Source organism: Phacochoerus africanus, chromosome 8 (genome assembly GCF_016906955.1).
Source record: "Phacochoerus africanus isolate WHEZ1 chromosome 8, ROS_Pafr_v1, whole genome shotgun sequence".
Lineage (NCBI taxonomy): Eukaryota > Metazoa > Chordata > Mammalia > Artiodactyla > Suidae > Phacochoerus > Phacochoerus africanus.
Window position 1 is genome coordinate 40006534 of NC_062551.1, and position 24875 is coordinate 40031408.

The window sequence follows — 24875 nt, forward strand, 5'->3', positions numbered from 1 at the left end:
TGCATAAAAGTTTTTAATGTTGATGAAGTCAAATTTACCTGTATTTTCTTTTATTGCCTATCCTTTTGGTGTCATATTAAGAAACTTCCAATTTCTTGACCATCAAGATTTTCCCCTATGCTTTCTTCTAAGAATTTTATAGTTTTAGGTTTTAGATCTTATGTTTAGGTTTTTGACTCATTTTGAATTGATTTTTGTATATGGTATCAGTTAAGGGTCCAACTTCATTCTTTTGCATGCGGACATCCAGTTGTCCCAGGATCATTTGTTGAAGAGACTGTCCTTTCCCTATTGCACGATTTTGGAACCCTTGTCAAAAAGCAACTTACTATGTATGGGAGGGTTTATTTTTAAGCTTTTCATTCAGTTCCATTGGTCTCAGTGTCTATCCGTATATATGCCGGTCACACCATGCTGTGATGACTGTAGCTTCTTAGTACGTTTTGAAATCAGAAAGTGAGAATTTTTCCAGCTTTATATTTTTCAAGATTGTTTTGCTATTCAGGGACCCTTGCCATTCCATGGGAGTTTGAGGCTGGATTTTTGTACTTCTGCAAAAAATGTCATTGGGATTGCATAAGGATTGCTTTGAACCTGTCAAATATTTTGAGGAACATTATTGCATTAATATGCTGCTGTAACAAAACACAACAAAGAGATTTACTTGCTCATAGTTCAGGAGGGTAGAAATCCACAATCAAGGTGAGAGCAATTCAGTTTTCAGTGAGAGCTCTTCTTTAGGCTTATAGGTGGCTGCCTTCCAACTATGTCTCACCTGGCCTTTCCTCAGTGTATTTGTCTGGAGAGAGTGAGCTCTCTCTTTTTTTTTTTTTTTTTGTAAAGAGCACTAATCCTGTTGGATTAAGGCCTCATCCTTATGACTTCCTGTAACCTTAATTAATTCCATAAAGGACCCATCTCCAAATATAGTACATTGAAGGTCCTAGCTTCAACATATAAATTTCTGGGAAATGCAAATATTAAGCTATTGTCAAGTTCTCATCTTAACAATATTAAATCTTCCAAACCATGAATACAGGTATCTTTCCATTTATTTAAGTTCCTTCAACAATGTTTTAGTGTTTTCAGTGCACAATTCTTATGTCTCCTCAGTTAAATTTATTACTAAATATTTTATTCTTTTTTATGTTAGTGCAGAGTTTCCTTAATTTCCTTTTCAGATTTTTCATTGCAAGTGTATAGAAATGTAACTGATTTTCGTATGTTTATTTTGTATCCTGCAACTTTTCTGAGTGTAGTACTCTAATATTTTTTTCTTGTAGATTCTTTCTATATATAAGATCATATCCTCTACCAGTAGAGATAATTTTACTTCTTTTCCTCCAATGGCTTCCTTTTATTTCCTTATCATTGAATTTCTTTGGCTAGAACTTCCAAGTTGAATAGAAATGGTGAAAGCAGACATCCTTATCTTGTTCCTGATCTCAGAGTCTTTCCCCCCGGAGTATGTTAGTTAAAAGTTTTTCCTATATGGTCTTTATAATGTTGAGGAGGTTTCTTTCTATTCTTAGTTACTGAGTGGGTTTCATTTTTTTTTTTTTGATCATAAAGGGATGTTGGATTTTCTGCATCAATTGAAATTATCATGCAGCTCCCCCCTGCCCTTCATTCTATTAATGATTTTCATATGGTGAACCACCTTTGTGTTCCTGGGATAAATCCCATGTGATCATGGTGTATACTCCTTTTAATATGATCCTAAATTCAATATTCAGTGCGTTAGAATTTATTGAGGGTTTTTTAGGGGATTTCCCATCGTGGCTCAGTGGTTAGCAAATCCGACTAGGAACCATGAGGTTGAAGGTTCGATCCCTGGCCTCACTCAGCGGGTTAAGGATCCAGTGTTGCCGTGAGCTGTGGTGTAGGTCGCAGACGTGGCTCTGATCTCATGCTGCTGTGGCTGTGGTGTAGGCCAGCAGCTACAGCTCCAATTAGACCCCTAGGCTGGGAACCTCCATATGCCACGGGTGCGGCCCTAGAAAAGACAAAAAGACAAAAAAAAAAAGAATTTATTGAGGGTTTTTGCATCTATATTCATAAAGGATACTGATCTGTAGTTTTCCTTTCTTTCAGTGTCTTGGTCTTGCTCACCTCATAGGATGTGTTCCCTCTTCAGTTTTTTGGAAGCATTTGAGAAGAATTGGTGTTAATTCTTTTTTAAATATTTTAAATTCACTTTGGAAGCCATCTGGATTTTTCTTTGTTAGGAATGAATTACTGATTCATTCTCCTTACTTGTTGATGACCTTTTATAGTTTTCTATTTCTTCTTGAGTCAATTTTATTTTTGTTTTTCTAGGAGTGTGTTCATTTCACCCAGGTTTTACAATTTATTGGCATTCAATTGCTCATAGTATTCCTCAAATAATCCTGTTTATGTCTGTAAAATAGTAATCTTGTCTCATTTTTATTTTATTTTTTTTTACAGCCACACCCAAGTCAAATGGAAGTATCTGGGCAATGGACTGAATCTGAGCTGCAGCTGCGACCCACACCACAGCTGTGGCACTACTGGATCTTTTAAGCCACTGTGCTGGGCTGGGGATCAAACCCATACCTCTGAGGTGGCCCAAGCTGCTGCAGTCAAACTCTTAACCCACTGTGCCATAGTAGGAACTCCCTCCCCCTTTTATTTTTGATTTTAGTAATTAAATACCTTGGTTTTTCTCTTTTTCTTTTTTTTTAGGACCACACCCACAGCATATGGAGGTTCCCAGGGGGGGTGGAATTGGAGCTGCAGCTGCTGGCCTATGCCACAGGCACAGCAACAGAGGATCTGAGCCGTGTCAGTGACCTCACCATAGCTCATGGCAATGCTGGATCCTTAACCCATTGAACGAGGCCTGGGATCAAATCTGCATCCTCTATGTCTTTTTCTTAGTTAATCTAGTAAAGGTTTGTCAATTTTATTAATCTTTCCAAAGAACTAACCTTGGTGTCATTGATTTCCTCTGTAGTTTTTCTATCCTCTGTTTCTCTTTACTATAATCTTTGTTATTTCTTTCTTCCACTAGCTTTGGGTTATATTTGCTCTTCTTTTTATACAACTAGGTTATTGATCTATTAGTTTGCTAGGGCTACTATAACAAAATACCACAGATCGGGTAACTTAAATGGCAGAAATCTAGGAGTTCCTACTGTGGCTCAGCAGGTTACAAACCCAACTAGTATCTATGAGGATGCAGGTTTGATCCCTGGCCCCACTTGGTGGGTTGAGGATCTGGTGTTGCAGTGAGCTGTGGTGTAGGCTGGCAGCTGCAGCTCCAATTCAACCCCTAGAATGGGAACTGTCATATGCTGCAGGTGCGGCCTTAAAAAAGAAAAAATTAAAGTAAAAAGGAAAAAAGAGAGAGAGAGAAAAAATGGTAGAAATTTATTTTCTATAGTTCTGGAGGATGGAAGTCAAAGATCAAGGAATGATAGGGTTGGCTAACTCTGAGACCTCTTTCCTTGGCTAGCAGTTGGGATGCCCTCTTGCTGGCATATGGTTATCCCTTGGTGCTGCATGCCCCTGGCACTTCTTTGTGTCTCCAAATTTCCTCCTTTTATAAAGACATCAGCTAGATTGGATTAAGGCCCATTCTAGTGACCTCATTTTAACTTAATCACATTTTAAAGCCCTATCTCTAAACATAGTCACTCTGAGGTAGTGGGTGTTAGGACTTCCACATATTAGTTCTGGGGGAAGACATTCAGCCCACAACACCATCCTTTCACCTTCAACCCTTCTGTGTCTTTCAATCTAAAATGAGTCTCTTGTGGACAGCATATAGATTAATCACTTTTAAAAAAATCCATTCTGCAAATCTCTCTGTAATTACTGGTAAAGAAGGACTTAATTTGCCATTTAGCTTTTTGTTTTTCTGTATCTTTATTTTTTTTTTTTTGTTCTTAGATTCCTTCATTTTTTGTATTTGTAGATTTTTTTTTGGTAATATATCATTTTGATTCCCTTCTTTCCTGTGTGTATACATTTTATTATCTTAGTGGTTACCTTTTAGAGTTAACATCTTAAATTTATAACACCTTAGTTTGAATAAGACCAACTTAGTTTCAGAGAGTTCCCATTGTGGCTCAGTGGTATCAAACCCACCTAGTATCCATGAGGATGTGGGTTTGATCCCTGGCCTTTCTCAGGGGGTTAAGTATCCAGCATTGCCATGAGTTGTGGTGTAGGCTGCAGACTCAGCTTGGATCCTGCGTTGCTGTGGCTGTGCTGTAGGCTGGCAACTACAGCTCCAATTTTATCTCTAGCCTGGGAACTTCCATATGTTGCCATGGGTGCAGCCCTAAAAAGACAAAACAAACAAAAACCCAACTTACTTTCAATAGCATACAAATACACCATTCCTATATAATTCACTCCCCTTTTATGTTGTTATTGTACCAGATTATATATCTAGACATTGTGTGCCATTTACATAGATTTATATTTATCGTTTCATGCATTTACCTTTTAAATCACAGGTGAAAAAAGAAGAGTTAAAACCCAAACCTACAATAATACTGGTTATATATGTATAATTATATATACATATATAAATAATACTGGTTATAGTAATAATAATATATAATAAATATATATAAATATTACTGGTTATATATAAATAATACTGATTACATATAAATATTTACCTTTTTATTTCAGCATGACAGACTCACTTTGGAAGTTCTTGTGAAGCAGGGTTACTAGTAATCAACTCCCTCAGCTTTTATTTTTCTGTAAATGTTTTAATTTCTCCTTCATTCTTGAAAGATCGTCTGATATAGGATTCTAGTTTGAGAGGGTTTGTTTTTGTTTTTCCCTTTCAGGACTGCATATGGCATCCCACTGCCTTCTGGCTTCCATGATTCTGATAAGAAATTGGCTGTTAATCTTATCAAAGATTCCTTGTACATAAATCACTCCTCTTGTTGCTTGCTAGATTTTTTGTTCTTGGATTTTGACAATTTGATTATAACATGTTTCTTTGACTTTATCCTGCTTGGAGTTCAAGAAGTTTCTTGGATGTGTAAATTGCTGTCTTTCAGTAAATTTGGAAAGTGTTCAGCCATTATTTTCTTTGAAGCCTTTTCCTGCCCCTTTCTCTCTTTTCTCCTCCTGAAACTCCTATCATGCATATATGTTGGTAAGTTTGATCGGGTCCCACAGTCCTTCAGGATCTTTTCATTTCCTTTCATTTTTTCTTTCTGTACCTGACCGGGTAATTTCAAGTGCCATATATTCAAGTTTGCCGACTCTTCTGCCTGCTCAAATCTGCTTCCTGGCTCTTCTAATTTTTAATTTCAGCTATTGTATGTTTTGGCTCCAGGATTTCTATTTTGTTCCTTTCTATAATTTTGATGTCTTTATTGACATTCCTTACTTGTTCATACATTCCTCTTGTGGTTACTTTCATTCTTTGTCCATGATTTGTTTTTTTTTTGTTTTTTCTTTTTTTTAGAGCCGCACCTGAGGCATATGGAAGTTCCCAGGCTAGGGGTCAAATCAGAGTTGCAGGCCAATGCAACAACCACAGCAATACCAGATCTGAGGCCTAAACAACAGTTCACAGCACTGCCGGATCCTTTAACCCACTGAGCAGGGCCAAGTATCAAACCTGCATCCTCGTGGATACTAGTCAGGCTCGTTTCCACTGAGCCACAACAGGAACTCCTGTCCATGATTTTATTCAGCTTATTGAGTATATTTAAGACTGTTGAATTCATGTCTTTAATGAATATTTCTAATGTCTGGGCTTCCTCAGGGATGGTTTCTAAGTTTTTTCTATGAATTGGCTATATGTCCCTCTTTTTTGGTATGTTTTGTAATATTTTGCAGAAAACTGGACATTCTGAGTATTATAATGTGGTATTATAATGTGGTATTATAATGTGGTAACTCTGGACATCAGATTCTTCTCCTCCTCAGAGATTGATGATTTTTGCTATAATTTTGCATTATAGCCCTCTGTTGGTTTAGTGATTTTTCCAAACTATTGTTTCAAAGTGTGTGGTCACTGAAGCGTCCATTCCTTTATCTCTGCAGTCAGCCAGTGACTTGACAAAGATTTTTTAAAAAGGGAGGGGGGGTTCTATGCCTTTAAATCTCCCAGTAGGTGTCATCAGGGGAAAGTGCTGCAACCTGAGAATGTTGAAACCATAGATAAGAGTCTGTGTCCATTGCTACTAGTCTCTCAGTGAACCGGGAGAGTGACTAAAATGCATAGCCTCTCATTTTTAGAGGGCAAGGCTCTTGTTGCCCCCCCTCCCCCCTGACATCAGTCAGCCACTTCAGTAATGCTGGCTACTAACCCACAGCAGCATGGTGGGGTGCGGACTAGAGAATGGGGCAGGGCAGCTGCTTCTCGCCCACCCCCTATCCTCTTACCAATACTCAGCAGCGTCTTTCTTCATCAAGCACTCCCTGGTTGGTATAAGTATATAATCAGATTCCAGAGTTTCAAAGTAGTTGAGTCTAAAGTGTTTTCTGTCCCCAGCTGATGGTTGTTTTGGTGAAGGACTGACCCCCTTGGGTCTCTGATGCCATTTTGCCTGATGTTCTCCTGACCCTCCTCCCCTCCCCTCATAAGTCAGTATGAATTTCTGTTACTGGCATCTGAGATGGGGTAACAAACTATACCCAGTTTCACGTCTGGTGCTGTGGGTTTTTCGGATTTGAGGAAGATTTCGGCTCTGTCCTTGGAGGGGAGGCTGACATGTCCAGAAAGACCACATACTCCAAGGATTGAAGTGATCAGTGTCATCTGCAAGGACTTTGCCTCTCCACTGGCACTAAGATCCAAGGAAAGGCTGGTGCCTGCCTTCTCGCCTCTTGTCCACCATGCCCAGGGGTGAGCCTGGCACATGGAAGGGGGCCAACAAATAACTGCTGAAATTTAACTTTGTTTCTGAAAGTGTTTTGGGGTAGCTGATGGTCACCTGGGTATAACGTGAGTATAACGTGAGTATAACGTGAGTATAACGTGAATGATTTTAGAGAGATGGAGGAAGACCTGTCATCACTCATATGTGTGATTGTCTTTATTCTTTGGACACCTTTGAGGCAGGTATGGTTGTAAGTCTTGATGTACAGTGTAGCTCAAAAAGAAAGTTAAGTTTCATGCCTAAGACTTCTCCATAACTAAGTGGCAGAATTGGAACTACAGCTTAGGTCTACTTGGGTTTAAAGTCTAAGTCCTTTTGTTGCCACTTTGGACATTCTTCTGTTAAACAGGAAGCATTCTGACACAGGCTGGTCTGCTTTCTGCTGTTCAAGTGGGCTCCTCTGCATATCTAGTTGAGTCTGCTTCTTGCACTCAGTGGCAAGGCCACACAGCAGAGACTCAGAAAGGGCTGGGGCAGCACAATAAGCCCAGTCTCCAGGACCCAGTGGAAGAAAGCAGTAAATATCTCTTGAATGCCTAGCAAGTCTCTACCCTCATGGGAGCTGACATTCTAGCGTGGAGAGATATAATCAGCATGAGAATAGATAAAACTGCTAATATCAAAGACGTAAGTGCTACGAAGAAAATTTTAAAAGTGAGGTGTTGGATGCTTGGAGGATGGTGGTTTCTATAGATAGGATATCAGGAAAGCCTCTTCATTTGAACAGAGGCTCGAGTGATGCAAAGGATCTACTATGCAAAACCCAGGGAGAACTACTGCAGGAAGAAGGGTCAACCAGTGCAAAGACCTTGAGGCAGGAATTAGTCTGGAGTTTCTAAAGAAGAGAGAAACCAATGTAGTTGGTATGAGTGTCAAGGGACTTGCAAGCAGTCAGATAATGCAGAATTCTAGGAGGGCATCTGAATTTTATCCTAGTTGCAGTGGGAAGTTACAGAGGGCTCTGAAAGGGAGAGTGATGTAATCTGCTTGCTTTTTAAAAGCTCACTCAGGCTTGCTGAGAAGAACAGAACGGAGGTATGTGAATCAGATGTCTTTGGTCATCAGTTTTGGTCACTCTGTCAGTGACAGAAAACCTGGTGCGGGAACTCCCGTTGTGGCTTAGCCAGTTAAGAACCCTACTAGTAACTATGAGGATGTGGGTTCAATCCTTAGCCTCACTCAGTGGGTTAAGGCTCCTGTGTTGCCACAAGCTGTGGTGTAGGTTGCAGATGTGGATTGAATCTGTTGTCATCATGGCTGAGACATAGGCTGGCAGCTGCAGCCCTGATTTCACCCCAGCCTGGGAACTTCCATATACAGCAGGTATGGCCCTAAAAAGAAAAAAGAAAGAAAGAAAGAAAGAAAGAAAGAAAGAAAGAAAGAAAGAAAGAAAGAAGGAAGGAAGGAAGGAAGGAAGGAAGGAAGGAAGGAAGGAAGGAAGGAAGGAAGGAAGGAAGGAAGGAAGGAAGGAAAGGCAGGCAGGCAGGCAGGCAAGCAAGCCTGATGCAAACTGCCTTGATCAGTCAGGAAATTTACTGGCCTTTTAAAATGAAGTCTAGAAGTAATGGAGGCTTCAGAGTTGGCCGATTCATCCCCAAATCAAATGCCATGACATAGCCAAGGACTCAGGTTCTGTCTCTTGGCTCTGCTGGTCACAGGTTCAACTTGATTCTGAGTCTAGGATGTGTCTAGGTGTTCTTTCTCAACCTAAAAAACCCAGGGCCATATACTTTGTACTTCTGAGCTAAGGGGTGGATAGATTTTTGATGGGTGCACTCGAAAAGAACGAGGAAGTAATTTCTCAGAAGCCTCCAGCAAACGTCTATCTGTAGAGTGTCACATGCCCATTCCTAAACTAACCACTTACAAGGAAGATGCATTATTCTTTGATTGGAGCTGGGAGTAGATAAGCTTCCCACAGGCACAGGCACTATGTGGGCCAGGGCTGTACATCTGATTGAGGGGAGTCAGGGTGGGCAGTTGCCAGTGTCCATTACAGGGGGCAAAAGTGAGAGCAGGGAGACCAGAGAAGGAGCTACTGAAATAGTTCAGGACAGGGAGATGATGGTGGTATAAAGTAGTTAGAGTCTGTCTGTTTTAGACATACTGATCTTGGTTATGCAGTGAGGAAAAGAGAGCAGTTAACATCTACCATTTGCCAGGTTTTTCTTGCTTCTTTGAAGCAAATGGAAAAAGGGTGCTGGCCACAAGGGAAGAGAAATCCAGCAAGCAGCTAGATGAGGGTGTGACCTGCAGACACCTCCCAGCTCATTCCCAACTGCACAATGCTGAAGGAACAGAACCCAACCCTACTGTTAGGGATTGGAGCAGGGATGCTTGTTAGTGAAAGGCCGGTTCCATTCAGTAAGCATTAATTGGGTGCCTACTGTGTACAGAGGATACGTGAGGAAGAGGTTACAGGAGTTTTGAAATAAAAGAAAAAGTATGGGCAAAGTTTTTAATTTTTGTCTTTTCAGGGCCACACCCTTGGTACATGGAAGCTCCCAGGCTAGGGGCCGAATCTGCCGGCCTACACCAATGCCAGATCCTAGCTTCATCTGTGACCTACACCACAGTTCATGGCAACACAGGAGCCCTAACCCACTGAGTGAGGCCAGGGGATGGAACTTTCCTTCTCATGGCTATGAGTCGGGTTCGTTAAGCTGAGCCAGTGACGGGGACTACCCTGGGCAAAGTTATTCTCGAAAAGCCTCTTAAACAGACCACACATGGCAATATATTAATTTAAGCACAATAGCTTTATATGAGGAAAACTTATATGTGCAGTAATTAACATACATGCAAAATTTAATTGCTTATTTTAATTCATTAGACGGGCACAAGAAAGGGTTGAATTTGCCAAAAATTAAATATGCTTATGAAGCAGTATTAGTGCATCAATTAAGCTCTTACCGCCAGATGCAGCGCTAAACACCTGGGGGAATGAAGGGGGTGCACAAGGCCAAGACAGGGCTCACCTCCTTGAACTGAGCATCCGTCTTCGCTAGAATGAAGGCTTCCAGAGGGCTACAATGCAGAGCAATCTTTAGTTAAGCCAGCCGCCTCGCTCCGCTCCTACACCACGTGATTCACCTGGGGCGGGACGAGGGGAGGAGGAAGCGCGCATCCTGCGTGCCGCGCGGGGCGGGGCGAGGGGCGGGGCCTGCGGAGGAGGCGGGGAGGAGGCGCGGCAGCCACAGGACGCCTGGCTCGGCCCAGGCACCGGATCGGCGCTTCTCCCCTTCAACGGCCGGCCTGCTGCTCCGAGCCCGCGGTGGCGGCGGTGGCGGGCGGCATGCGCGTGTGAGATGCGGCCGCGGGCAGCCCGGACGGGAGCAGCGGCCGCCGCGGTAGCGGAGAAGGCGGGCGCGGCCTCCTCAGCGCGGGGTGCGCAGTGCATGAGGGCGAGCACGCGGGCGCTGGGCAGCCGCCGGCCACGCCGCCTCCATAAACACTTGTTTAGGACTCGTTCGCCCCGCTGAGGCCCCGGCGCCCCCGCCATGGAGGCCTCGCCCGACCCCGAGCCCCACATCTCGGCCTCGGCCTCGGCCGCGGCGCCGCTGCGCGCCCCGGAGGTGGCGCGACTCCGCGAGGAGCAAGAAAAGGTAACAGGCCTCGCTTCTGGCCCCGCGCTTCCGCCAGTGGTCTCGGGAGGCGCCCGCGCCCCGGCACATCCTCAGCGCCCTGCGCCCCTTCCCCGGGGCTTGGAGCTGATCCCTGCAGGTCCCGGCAGACCCCCTCCTTACTTCAGTGGGTCTCAGCCCTTTGGTCTGGGCCCAGCTCACTCCGGACCCCGAACGGGCGGGGCGCGCAGCCTCTAGGCCTGGAGAGCTCGTAGGGAGAAACTTTTATCACGTGCTTTTGTTGTCTTTTGTCTGGCGCCCTTTGACCTTCGAGGGGAGGGGAGGATGGGGAAGAGGGATGCTGCGTTAATCTGTTTAATTTGTGTACGAACGGGAGTTTTTCATCTTAATGCATATAACAGTATGTGGGAATTTTCTTGGTTAAGGGCACGCTGTGAATCGAAGTGTTCATCTTATTTTTTTAGCTTGTTATCTCATGGTTGCTAAGATGTATATACTCTTTGTTGCTCTTTGTCTGATTGCACCTAGAAGTTTTATAAAGTTTGTAGTGATACACTTTATGTGCAATTCCAGCTTTGGTTTAGTATTTGTCAAAATAGAGTGCTCTTTTATTAATTTATAACTTCAATTATATAATAAGTGAGTTTTAATACCAATAAAGGGGGAAGAACGTTTTGTATTTCCTAATGGGATTGTATATGAACAAGTATACACATTTAAGAAATACAGTATTACTGTTTAATTTGAGATTTCCCCCCCCCCTTGGATTCTGTATCGTTTCAAGTTTCTCACTGTCTCCTGAAATTGAAATTCTTGCTTTGAAAGGCAACGTTTAATTTACTTAAAATGTCTTATGCCATATTGAGAGTATCCTGGTTATAAAGGTTAGGATTTGTTTGAAAACTATTAAACACTGGGAATCCCTAACTTTTTCTATTGAGTATTTCTGTATAAAAATGGCTACTTACATAGGTGTACAATATAAGCAGGTCAGCTAGATGAGGGGCTTTGTCATAGAACCTCAAAAATCCTGGTTTGCATGGAAACCACCTGTTGGGATAAATTGTGGGAACCTTTCCGACTTGGCTCTGGTTGTTCTGAATTATTTTGTGCGTTGGATTTCCCTTTCTGAGAGCCTTAACAGTTGGGTTTTAGACTTGGCTTTTTTCAAATGAGAGGTTTAAAAATTCAAGTTGAGGGTGTTTAAATTGTACGGCAATATTTTTTTTTTTTCTTTTTTGAAGTGAAGAATAAAGAAAGATGAAAAGACAGCCCTTCCTGAAACCAATTTGTTCATTTTTGGCAAAAACTGTGTTGTTCTTTTAGAAATGTGAAACAGACCCTCAGAAGGTGGTGTTTCTATTGCCTTTTTTTTTGTACAGGAATTAACTCTCTCTTCCCTCATAGTATGTTTGCATACTGCTGACTTGATATGTTTTCTCCCATTTGGCATGTTAGAAAGAGAAGTACTTGGGTTTCTTCTGATGTTAGTGTGGCTGAAATACAAAGGATACCTTTTGGGGTGCTCTGAACAGCTTTCTGATATGGTATCCAGTTGCATTTGAAAACTTGCCTTCTCAGTTACAGTCCTATGGGAACCCGAATAGCAATTTTCAGGAGACATTGAGTATGTTACCAAATTACTTTTCTGCGCTTTGTTCATGTTATTTTGGCACATAAAATGTGCATGTCTGTCATGGGTGTGAAAACTCATTCCCAGTTCGTGATAAAGCCCCTCAATAAATAGACTGTATTTTAACAGATCTGCTTCAGAGGACAGGAGAGACCCATAAGGCCACAAAATAGACTGGCCAGATAGCTGTCCTTTAATTACAGTTCAGTATAGGAAAACTTGCCCCTTAAATAGTTAAAATTTTTTTGTGAGGGACTTTGGGCTTTAAAACCAACCCAGCAGCTGTAGGAGTACAGCGTAATAAAATGGAAGTGTCCTGACATTCTTGGAAGGAAAGAGGGAAAAAATGTCATTGTGGTTTTATATATTTGTGTAGCAGTTGGTTTTCCCCTATATGAGTTGAATTAAACGCGTTTTAGGACTTGCCTTTCCCTACTGGGGTGTTGTGAGAGAATTGAAACTTGAAGAAAATGATTTGAATGCCTTTTTTCATTTTTTGCTAGGATAGTACCTAGTTAGTAGGCTCTAGATGCAGAAGAGAGATGAAGTCTTTATATGCAGTGGGTCCCTAAAGTTCAGGACCTTGTTTTCTCTGGGAATCTTGGTTAAGCAGGGTGCTAGGTAATGTGGTTTAAATGTTGCTCATCAGTGTTTTGCTTTTTATTTTATTTTAATTTTATTTTTTTTTGTCTTTTTGCCTTATCTAGGGCCGCACCTGCAGCGCATGGAGGTTCCCAGGCTAGGGGTCCAGTCGGAGCTGCAGCCTTTGGCCTACTCCAGAGACCCAGCAACAGGATCTGAGCTGCATCTGCGACCTACACCACAGCTCACGGCAATGCCAGATCCCTAACCCACTGAGCGAGGCCAGGGATCGAACCTGCAACCTCATGGTTCCTAGTGGGATTCGTTAACCACTGAGCCACAACGGGAACTCTGTGTTTTGCTTTTTAATTTGTCTAGGGTATATAATACTTTTTTTTAACCTCGGTTAGCCTTTGGAGCACTGAGTAACAAGGAAGAAACTTAATAACCTAAGGAAAAAGACAAAGGAGGGGCATGAATTATCCACGAACTCAATAAGTGACATCATCTATAGTAAATGGACAGGATTAATATTTCAATATTGTTCTCATTTATGGCATCGATGGTGACAGTTTCAAAAAATATTTTTTAGTTAAAACTTTTATTTCTTTTTTTATCTAGCCAAAAGCCATGCACAGAAAAGTTCCCTGCAGATTCATTTATAATAATGAAAAAACTAAAAAATCAACACTAGGGGATTGGTTAAATAAACCATGATACATATGAGGAGCTTTTATGCTGTCATTAAAAATTGTAGAATATATGTTCAGTGTAGTTAGTTATGTTTATATGTATATAAATATTCACACACTTTATGTAGGGAAATGAATCACTGAATGTTTTCAAAGCACACAGTTTTGTTTATTTTACCTAAAAGTGAGTGAAATTGCGTGGGATTTTTTTTTTTAACAAAGGCTATTGATAAAAATTAATTAACGAAAACTGGGATATGATGTCTTTAATTGCTAAATACTTTCTGGCCCTGACAAATGGCTCTTGGCTGGTTTGAATACCAAATTAGGCAGGTTTATGTCTTATTCCAGAATGGGTAGATACAATTTATTCAGATATCTATTCCCCTAGATAGTTTGTCTCCTTTTCTTTTTTCCCTTAGAGTTTTTATTGTTAATTCTCTATCAAAAGATATGGGACAAGGGGGAATTTGAGATACCCCCCCCCCGACTTTTTTAAAACTGAATCTGTCTTTACCAATAGCAGTCAAATATTTGGTGGAAAAATCTAGTCCAGGAGCCTCTCTAGACTGATCTGTGCTGTAAAAGTTATGATCTAGGACTGTAGTGGAGTGTCTTGGGCTATTCTAGGCAGGCTTCCTCATACAAAGATCTTGTTATCTTTGGTTTAGAATTGCATTATATTACAATTTTGGTTTCTTGGCTAAGGTGATTTTTTTTATATCTCCAGGTACTATTATTATCTTTTATTAGCAGAACTGTTGAGATTCTGCTATATAGTACTGTGGAAAAAAGTGGTCTGTAGTATTGTTTTCCTAGGTTTATTTGCAGAATGATGGTAACTTGAGAAAACTGTTGAGGATAATATTTTTATTTAGTTTATGATAATGATTACTGAATGGCTTATGTAATTTGGAATTTTGGAATAACGTTTTCTTGATATAGAACCTGTGGAATTAAATGCATTAAGAGTAAATATTTCGAAATTTTCATAAAGCAGTACAGCTAATTTAACTTTGGTTTGAATGTTTCTTACTATAAACTGCACATAGTTTAAGGCACTGTCAGCCATGTACTCCATACAACAGCTGTTGTTCATCCAAGCCCTTTTTCAATAGGTATTTATTGAGTACCTGCTACCTGCCAGGCTTGTACCTGCTTAGTGCCATCCTCTGCTGAGGATGTAGTAGTGAGCAAAATAAAGTCCTTGTTTTTATAAGGGTCACATTCCAGTGGTAAAGACATGGGCTAGACAAGTATAAAATGTCAGGTGGTTTTTGATAGGTAATGCTCGTTGCAAGAATTTGGGTTTTGATTTTTGTGAGACCAGAAGCCATTTGAATGTGTTTTGAGCCTCATTCTCATTGTAAATGACAAGAGTCCATTTATTATGCATGAAGCAAGGGATGATGGGATTGTGGGACTGCATTATATAGAATAAAGTCTTTGTGTGCCAGGCATTGTGACAGACGGTTTACAGATTTGATGTTAGAGTCTTTATTAACTCTGTTAACTTTTCAGGTGAACAATTTGGGTTGTTTCTAGTTTTTACCAGGCGCTTTCGTAGGGAGGATCTGTGTGTTCAGTTCTGTTTATAATGCTTGTTTTCCAAAGTGGTTTTACCAATTTACGTTCCTATCAGCAGTTGGTGAGAGTTCCAGCCATTCTACGTCCTCATCACCCCTTGGTACTGTCTGTCCTTTTCATATTTGCTAGTCATTTTAGTAATGACTAATGAATGAGGTTGATATCCTTTTCAAATATGTATTGGCTCTTTGCATTTTTTGGGAAAGTAAAATGCTTTTACTAAATTGAGTAATTGTAGGTAATTTATTGAAGAGAGTGTATTTTATTTACTCTTTCTAATGTAGACGTTCTTTTGTTCATTTTTATGAAAGTTAGAATTGTAAGAATAAGTTTGCTTATAGCCAGAGACACATTCTGTAAATAAGTGAGTTTTCAGAACTCATAACTTGTGAATTTTATTTTATTTTAGTACAGTTTGTTTTGGTTGATACTGTTAGCACTTATAATCGTGACAGTTATGTGCCACGAGAAAAAGCAACTTTGGTTTGTCTTTTGGAAGTTACTAGTAAACATTTTAATACAGTTGAAGGCGAGGGGGGAGACCCATTTTCGTTGTGTTAGGTCTTTCCAGATTGGTGTGTAAGACAAGAACTGTTCCAAAATATTGGTGGGGAAGGAGGTGCATGGAGTCTTTGCTGTAACTGTTTGATTTTTGTTCTCATGTTTTCAGTTTGGGTTTAAAAATCTTTTAGTGTTAGTTATCATTCTTGCCTTCTCCAGATTTGCTAGATCTTTTTAGTCTGTCCTAAGGCGTTCATTTTTTTTTTTTTTAAAGCTGCAGCTGTCTATTTTGAACAGTTGTAAAAATAACAAAAAGTTTGAGTCATCAATACTATTTTGCCTCATTTGCCTTTCCTTTTTCTTTCTACATTTTTCCCCTCATAGAACCATTTGAAAGTAAATTGCAGGAGTTCCTGTTGTGGCTCAGCAGTAACAAACCTGACTAGTATCCATGAGGATGCAGGTTTGATCCCTGGCCTTGCTTGGTGGGTTAAGTATCTGGTGTTGCTGTGAACTTTGGTGTAGGTCAAAGCTGTGGTCCAGTGTGGCCATGGCTGTGGCCAGCAGCTGCAGCTCCAAATCAGCCCCTAGCCTGGGAATTTCCTTATGCCACCGTGCAGCCCTAAAAGAAGGAAAGTAAATTGCAGACATCATCATGTCCCTAATACTAAGCACATGTCATTTTAGAACAAGGTCATGCTCCTACATAATTATCTTTTTTTCTCACCCAAGAGATGAACATTGACACACTATGATACTATTTAGCATATTGAAATTGCCTTAGTTTTTCTAAACGTGTCCTTTACAATATTTTTTCAACTCAGGGTCCAATCAAAGACTGCATTTGGCATCTTAGCTATTTATTTATTTTTCTTTTTACGGCCTGCAACTGTGGCTCATGAATATTCCGGGTTAGGGATTGAATTGGAGCTGTAGTTGCAGGCCTATGCCACATCACTGCAACACCAGATCCAAGCCATGCTGCAGCCTGCAGCAATGCCGGATCCTTACCTACTGAGCGAGGCCAGGAATCGAACTTGCATCCTCATGGACACTATGTCTGGTTCTTAATCCACTGATCCATGATGAGAATTCCCATCATTTTATCTCTTTAATTTCCGATCATCTGAAATAATCCCCCGCCTTCTTTTGTCTTTATGAAATTGGTATTTTTGAAGACTTTTTAACAGTTTACTTACAGGATGCCCCCAAATTTGGAGATGTCTGATGGATGTAATCATGAAGAAACGGAATTAAATAAACAATTTTGGCAGGAATACTACCTAGTGAAGACAGCTTCCTGTTGCACCACAGCAGGAGACATGTAGTGTTACTTTATTTTATTATTGCTTTTGCTAATTACTTAAGATGATACCTATCAGATCTCTCTACCTTAGGTACCTATTCCCCTATGCAAGGAATAAGTACTTTAAAAGGTAATAATACTTGAAGACGTAAATACCCTGTTCCCTGACAACCCTTTACCATGGATGGTCCTTGCCTGGATCAGTACTATCTTGGTGTTTGCAAATTAGTGGTTTTCTAACCATCTACATTTATAGCTGGCATTTTTCTGTAAAGAAGAGCCCTTTCCTCCCTCTTAGTATCACCTTAAACGCTGTTTATTTCTTTTTTTTTTAATTCAGTATGTTATAATTTCATTATTCCTTTTGATGCTCTAAATGTCCAAAATATGGTCATTTGGAAGCCCCTTCAAGCCGACTCCTGGATCCTTTTGGCTTACCTCATGATTCTTTGATTATTACCTTTTTTTCTGGCGAAAGGTGTTCCAGGCTTACCTTGTAGTTTTCTTGCCTTAGAGATTTAAGAATTCCACCACATGTCTTTTAGGAAAAAGGAATTGCCCAGAAGTTCATGTCGTGGTGCAGCGGAAATGAATCCGACTAGGAACCATGAGGTTATGGGTGTGATCCCTGGCCTCGCTCAGTGGGTTAAGGATCCGGCATTGCGGTGAACTGTGGTGTAGGTCAAAGATGCAACTTGGATCTGATGTTGCTGTAGCTGTGGTGTAGGCCAGCAGCCATAACTCTGATTCTACCCCTAGCCTGGAAACCTCCATATGTCTCGGGGTGAGGCCTTAAAAAGCAAAAAATAAAAAATAAAATAAAAAGAGAAAAAAATGAATTGTCCAGGTTTTTGTTGCAGGCTGTTACATTATGAATTTCTTGTTGAATAACTAAGTGGGTAGGAATACCCTATTTTCTTTTGTTCTTAGAAGTGTATTTATTGTTCATTCATTGGTCCTTTTTTTCCCTCCTTCAAGTTGGTCACTCTTTATTCAACATCTGCTACATTTAAATATGTGTAGTTCTTTTCCCAGTTGGCTGTCTGTTTGAGGACTTCGGGAGATACAAAGATAAACCATCTACAAAATTCCTGCTTTCAAAACTCATTTCCAAAGCTCTCAGGGATCCCTGATCTCTGACCTCAAGAAGCCTAAAAACTTGTAGGAGTGGAAAAATATGTAGAATTTAGAGAGCTTTTATTCCAGCAGTCTTATTTATGATGATAAAATAAGAATTGTCATTTTAACCAGTTTCAAGTGTACAATTCAGTGGCATTAATTACATTCACAGGGATGCACCATCACCCCTGTTTCCAAAACTTTCTCATCACTCCGAACAGGAAGTTTGTAACCATTAAGCACTAACTCTCCCCCTCTTCCTTTGAGCCCCTGGTGATCTCTAATCTACTTTCTTCCTATTTGAATTTGCCAATTCTGGGTATGTCACAGAAGTAGAATCATACAGTATTTGTTGTTTTGTGACTGGCTTAGTGTTTTCAAGGTTCATCTGTGTTGTGGCGTGTATTACAGTTTTATTCCTTTTTGTGGCTGATTAATATTCCGTTGTATGCATATACCACATTTTGTGTATCCACTCAACTGTTGATGAGCACCTGGATTGTTTCTACCTTTTTACTCTTGTGAATGATGCAGATATGAACATTGGTGTGCAAGTATCTGCCATAGTCCTGGTTTTCAATTCTTTGGAGTATATACCTGGGAGTGGAGTGGCTGAGTCATATAGAAATTTTATGTTTAACTTTTTGAGGAACTGCCAAGCTTTTTTTTTCCTCAGTGTTTGCACAATTTTCATTCCCACCAGCAATGAATGAGGTCTCCAATTTCTACACATCCTTGCCAACACTTTCCTTTTTTTTTTTTTTTTTGATGCGAACTATCTTAATAAATAGGTGTTAAGATCATTGATTGATCTTGGTGATTTTGATATGCATTTCTCTAATGACTAAGGATGTTGAGCATCTTTTCACGTGTTTATTGACTATTTTTGTATCTTTGAAGAAATGTCTATTCAAGTCTTTCGTCTTTTTTTTTTTTTTTTTTAAGGGCCGCACCTGTGGCATATGGGGGGGTTCCCAGGCTAGGGGTCTAATTGGAGCTGTAGCCGCCAGCCTACGCCACAGCCACAGCAACGCCAGATCGGAGCTACGTCTGCAACCTACATCACAGCTCATGGCAACCCTGGATCCTTAACCCACTGACCAAGACCAGGGATCGAACCTGCAACCTCATGGTTCCTAGTCGGATTCATTTCCACTGTGCCACGATCTCTTGGATTGTCTTTTTGTTACTGAGTTGTAGTTTATATTCTAGGTATTACACGCCTACCAGATGTATGATTTAGAGATGTTTTCTCCCGTTTTGTGGTTATCTCCTCACTTTGATGATAGTGTCCTTTGATGTACAGAGTTTTTAATTTTGATGAAGTCCAGTTTATCTATTTTTTCTTTGTTGTTCCCTCTTTGGTATCATATCTAGGAACCCACTGCCAGTTCCAAGTTCAGGAAAATTTACACGTTTTCTTCTGAGAGTTTTATGGTTTTAACTCTTGTATTTAGATCATTGATCCACTTTAAGTTAATTTGGTATATTTCTCATGATTGTTGAATTTCAGAAAATTCATCTAGGATATTGTCATCTGAAGACTTAAAATCTTAGGTATAATTAATTTATTTTTATTTAAAAATTTTTAATTATGGTTGATATACAGTGTTCTGTCAGTTTTTGCTGTATAGCCAAGTCACCCAGTTATACATATATATATATATGTATACACACACACACATTCTTTTTCTTTGGCTTTTTAGGGCTGCACCTGCAGCATATGGAGTTCCCAGGCTAGGGGTTGAATGGGAGTTGAGCTGCAGCCTACACCACAGCTCACTGCAATGCCAGATCCTTAACCCACTGAGCGAGGCCAGAGATCGAACCCACAACGTCATGGTTCCTAGTCTGATTCGTTTCTACTGCGCCACGATGGGAACTCCACATATATATACATTCTTTTTCTCACATTATCCTCCATCATGTTCCATCACAAGTGATTAGATATAGTTCCCTGTGCTATACAGCAGGATCTCATTACTTATCCACTCCAAATGCAGTAGTTTGCATCTGTTAACCCCATACTACCAGTCCATCCCACTCCCTCCCCCTTGGCAACCACAAGCTGTCTCCACGTCCTTGAGTTTCTTTTCTGTAGATAGGTTCATTTGTGGCATATATTAGATTCCAGATGTAAGTGTATCATGTGGTATTTGTCTTTCTCTTTCTGACTGACTTAGTGTCAGAGTTTTAAATTCCATGTGTCTTGCTGCAAATGGCATTGTTTTGTTCTGTTTTATGGCTCAGTAGTATTCCATTTCGTATATGTACCACATCTTCTTAATCCATTCATCTATCCATGGACGTTTAAGTTGTTTCCATGCCTTGGCTATTGTGAATAGTGCTGCAGTGAACATACAGGTGCATGTGTCTTTTTCAATGGAAGTTCTGTCCAGATATGTGTCTAGGAGTGGGATTGCTGGATCATATGGTAGTTCTAAGTTTAGTTTTCTGAGTTACCTCCATACTGTTTTCCATAGTGGTTGTACCAAGTTACATTCCTACCAACAGTGAAGGAGGGTACCCTTTTCTCCACACCCTCTCCAGCATTTGTTATTTGTTGACTTGTTACTTCATAGTGGTTTTGATTTGCATTTCTCTAACAGTTAGTGACGTTAGCATTTTTTCATGTGCCTGTTGGCCATCTGTATATCTTCTTTGTAGAAATGTCTGTTTGGTTTTCTGCCCATTTTTCAATTGGGTTGTTTGGATTTTGGCTGTTGAGTTGTATAGGTTGCTTGTATATTTTAGAGATTAAGCTCTCATCAGTTGCATTGATTGAAACAATTTCCCCCCATTCCGTAGGTTGCCTTTTTGGTTTTTTTTTTAATGGTTTCCTTTGCTGTGCACAAGCTTGTCAGTTTGATTAGGTCCCATTGGCTTATTTTTTTTTTTCATTTCTGATGCCTTGGGAGACAGACCTAAGAAAACATTTGTATGATTGATGTCAGAAAATGATCTGCGTATGTTCTCTTCTAGGAGTTTTAAGGTGTCTTATGTTTAAGTCTTTAAGCTATTTTCTGCATAGTGTGAGGGTGTGTTCTAGTTTCATTGATTTACATGCAGATGTCCAGTTTTCCCAGCACCACTTGCTGAAGGGACTCTTTTTTCTATTTTCTATTCTTGCCTCCTTTGTTGAAGATTAATTTACCATAGGTATTTGGGTTTATTTCTGGGTTCTCTATTCTTTTCCACTGGTCTCTACATCTGTTTTTGTTCCAGTACCACACTGTCTTGATTATTGCAGCTTTGTAATATTGTCTAAAGTCTGGGAGAGGTATGCCTCCTGATTGGTTTTTGTTTTCCTCAGATTGCTTGGGCAATTCTGGGTCTTTTATGGTTCCATATAAATTTTTGGATTGTTGTAGTTTTGTGAGAAATGTCATGGATAATTTGATAGGGTTTGCATTGAATCTTTAGATTGCTTTGGGTAATACGGCCATTTTAATGCTATTAATTCTTCCATTTCAGGAGCATGGAATACTTTGCATTTCTTTGAATCCTCTTTAATTTCCTTGATTAATGTTTTATAGTTCTCAGCGTACAAATCTTTCACATTCTTGGTCAGGTTTATACCTAATTTAATTTTTTTTAAATTTTTTGAGTGCGATTTTAAAAGGTATTTTTATTTTCCTTTTTTAATATTTCATTGTTAGTATACAGAGATGCCTCTGATTTCTGGATGTTAATCTTGTATCCTGCTACTTTGCTGAATTTGTTGATCAGTTTGAGTAGTTTCTGTGTGGAGTCCTTAGGGTTTTCTATATATAGTATCATTTCATCTGCACAGAGTGACAGTAGGATTTAATTTACATCAATATTTTCGCCATCATTTGTGTGTAGTTGTGCTATCCAGTAGGGTGGCCATTAAATTTAAAATTCAAATTAATTCAATTAAATTTAAGTTTCTAGGTCATAATAGCCACATATCAAGTGCTTAATAGCCTCATATGGCTATTGGCTGTTGAATTAAACCATGTTGATTTTGAAGATTTCCATCATCAAAGAAAATTCTGCTGGACAGTGCTGGTGAAGAGAGCTGCTATCCTTTAAAATTTGTATCCTAGGAGTTCCCGTCGTGGCTCAGTGGTTAACGAATCCGACTAAGAACCACGAGGTTGCGGGTTTGATCTCTGGCCTGCTCAGTGGGTTAAGGATCTGCCATTGCCGTGAGCTGTGGTGTAGGTCACCGACTCAGCTCAGATCCCGCGTTGCTGTGGCTGTGGTGTAGGCTGGTGGCTACAGCTCCCATTAGACCCCTAGCCTGGGAACCTCCATATGCTGTGGGAGCAGCCCCAGAAAAGGCAAAAAGCCAATAATAAAATAAAATAAAATAAAATAAAATTCATATCCTAATATGTTTAATAATTGTGAAACGTCTTCCTCTGTCATTTTTCTTACCATTATGGACAGAAAGTGAAAATTTCTGACTTGTCAGTTGTGTTCAAAAGCTAAAAATAGACTATAAAGATGCTGTCTTAAGTCTTTTACACTTTTGAAAGATGATGCAGTACTTTGGGATTTTTTACTGTTGATTACATCACTCTTTAGGTGATGCCATGGTTCCTCCATTGCTTGTTACATAGTTCTTTTTCTTTAAGCATAGTTAGGAAAAATTGATGAATAATTATGAAATAATTATTAGGGTGATGACATGATGTAGGAAAAATATAATCGCTGGGATCCTATAATGTGTTTTAGGCTTATAAAAAGTTTCACTGTGCTCATATAATAATTGCAGGATACAATGAATTTTATCCTTTCTTAAAATAAATAATTTTCTCTTTATTCTTTGCAAGATCTCAAAGAATAGAAGTCATGAAATATCAGTCCTTGCAGATAGAACTGCTCAGAAACAAACCAAAAAACTAAACTTTAGTTCAGTGGATTCTGAACTTTCCATTCAGATCCATTACCACAGAATTCTCCTTCAGCTTCCCCCGATCGATCAATCAATTGATCTCTCTCTCTCTCTCTCTCTCTCTCTTTTTCTCTCTCTACATCCATTTTGGCCACACCTGTGGCATATGGAAGTTCCCTGGGCCAGGGATCAAACTGAGCCATAGCCACCAGGGAACTCTACTCCCCCATCTGTGTTTGAATCTTTCTTTTCCTGTAGTGAAACCTTGTTCTCAACATCTGTATTTATTCATTTGCTCTATTCCACAATATACATAAAATAGTTTCTGAATTACTACGTTAATACCATTGCCAACAGCAAACCTATGAAGTAAAGGTCAAGATTTCTTTGAAGTTCTGTTTCTGCTTACAGAATTAACCCCTTTGGGGTATGTATTTAGGTACTAATCTCAAAAGTTACTTGAGGGAGTTCCCATCGTGGCTCAGCGGAAATGAATCTGACTAGTGTCCATGAAGATGCAGGTTCAATCCCTGGCCTCAGTCGGTGGCTCAGGGACCTGACTTTGCCATGAGCTGTGGTGTAGGTGGCAGACTCGGCTTGAATCTGTCGTGGCTGTGGCTGTGGCGTAGGCTGGCTGCTACGGCTGGGATTCAACCCCTAGCCTGGGAACTTCCATATGCCAAGGGTGCGGCCCTAAAAAGACCAAAAAAGTTACTTGAATTATTTTCTTTTTGTGCAGTTATATCTTGGACTTAATATACAGTTTCTATTTGTGTTGAATATCAGTGTTTGCTTTTTTATTGATTTGACTTTACGAGTACATAAAACATGTGCATGGTTTAAAATCACAACTGTATCAAAAGGAGTAGTGAGGTAATTCGTTCCCATCTCTCCTCCTGCTTACCCCTATTGATAATCATTTTCATTAATTTCTGGTTTATCCTTCCTGTATTTCCTGAAAAATAAATACTAAAATATGCTCTCTTATCCATCCCCTTCCACCTTCTTACATAGAACATATATTTTGGGGAGTTCCCATTGAGACTCAGTGGTAATGAACCAGACCAGTATCCATGAGGACGTGGGTTCAATCCCTGGCTTCTCTCAGTGGGTTAAGGATCCAGCGTTGCCGTGGGCTGTGGTGTAGGTCTCAGATGCCGCCTAGATCTTATGTTCCTGTGGCTATGGTATAGACTGGCAGCTACAGCTCTGATTGGGCCCCTAGCCTGGGAACTTCATATGCTGGGGTGCGGTGCTAAAAAAAAGGCAAAGACGAAAAAAAAAACAAAAACCCAAACATATTTTGCCCCTTGTTTTCCTCATTAAATGAGGAATTTAATCTTAAACCTAGGAATCTTTGGTTCTTAAGGATCTTCCTCATCATATTTTATGGCTACATAGTACTCAGGTGTATTATCAGGTATTCAGCTGGTATCTTTTTGATGGTTATTTTGGTGGTTTTTAGTCCCTCGATAGTACTTTAGTGAATCATTCTGTGCATATGTTATATCTCATTCGTTAACTGACTTCAGGTGGTTTAGTGGATCAAAGGGTAAACTGGTTTTCAAAGAACTGGTATTACTTTCACTTTAGTCTACAATGTTGAAGAAGAGTTACGAGAACTAGATGTTCAAAGCTGGAGAACAGTGTTTTGAGTTTCTTGAATTGGCTATTTCTTTTGATCTTCACTGCTGTTTTCAAGTTGTCATTTTTTAATGGAGGCTGGTCTTTGTGGTTCCATTCTTGTTCTTCTACCTTTTTGTTCCAGAGCTGCCTCGCTTTCTTTCTTTTTTAAACAATGTAAATCTAATTATAACATTTTGTCACTCTTTACTGGTTATAAATCCTTTGATGGCTTCCCACTGTACTTAGAAAGAAATCTAGGGTCATTATAATGTGATTTAGACCCTTTCTCAGACTCATCTCTTTTTAGAATCATTGATGGCTACTCCTTGCATTTATTATAAGATAATGACATATTTTGGGGGACAGGATACCTTAAATGTGTTTCTGTTTTTAAAAAATGAACAATTTTTTGGTTGTTTTTTAAAATAAATCTTAGCACAGTATAGCAAGAAATATCCCATCCACTGTATGGATTTGGGCATTTGTTCCGCATC

At 39.9% G+C, this 24875-nt stretch overlaps 1 protein-coding gene across 1 annotated transcript in view; it reads left to right on the forward strand.

Moving 5' to 3' along the window:
• The first annotated feature begins 10072 nt into the window (after positions 1-10072).
• Positions 10073-24875, forward strand: part of URI1 (URI1 prefoldin like chaperone) — a 66919-nt gene continuing 52116 nt past the window's right edge. Inside the window, exon 1 of the mRNA XM_047789727.1 lies at positions 10073-10492. Within this exon, the coding sequence (XP_047645683.1) occupies positions 10388-10492 (105 nt within the window). The 5' untranslated portion in view covers positions 10073-10387. The remainder of the gene's footprint in view (positions 10493-24875) is intronic.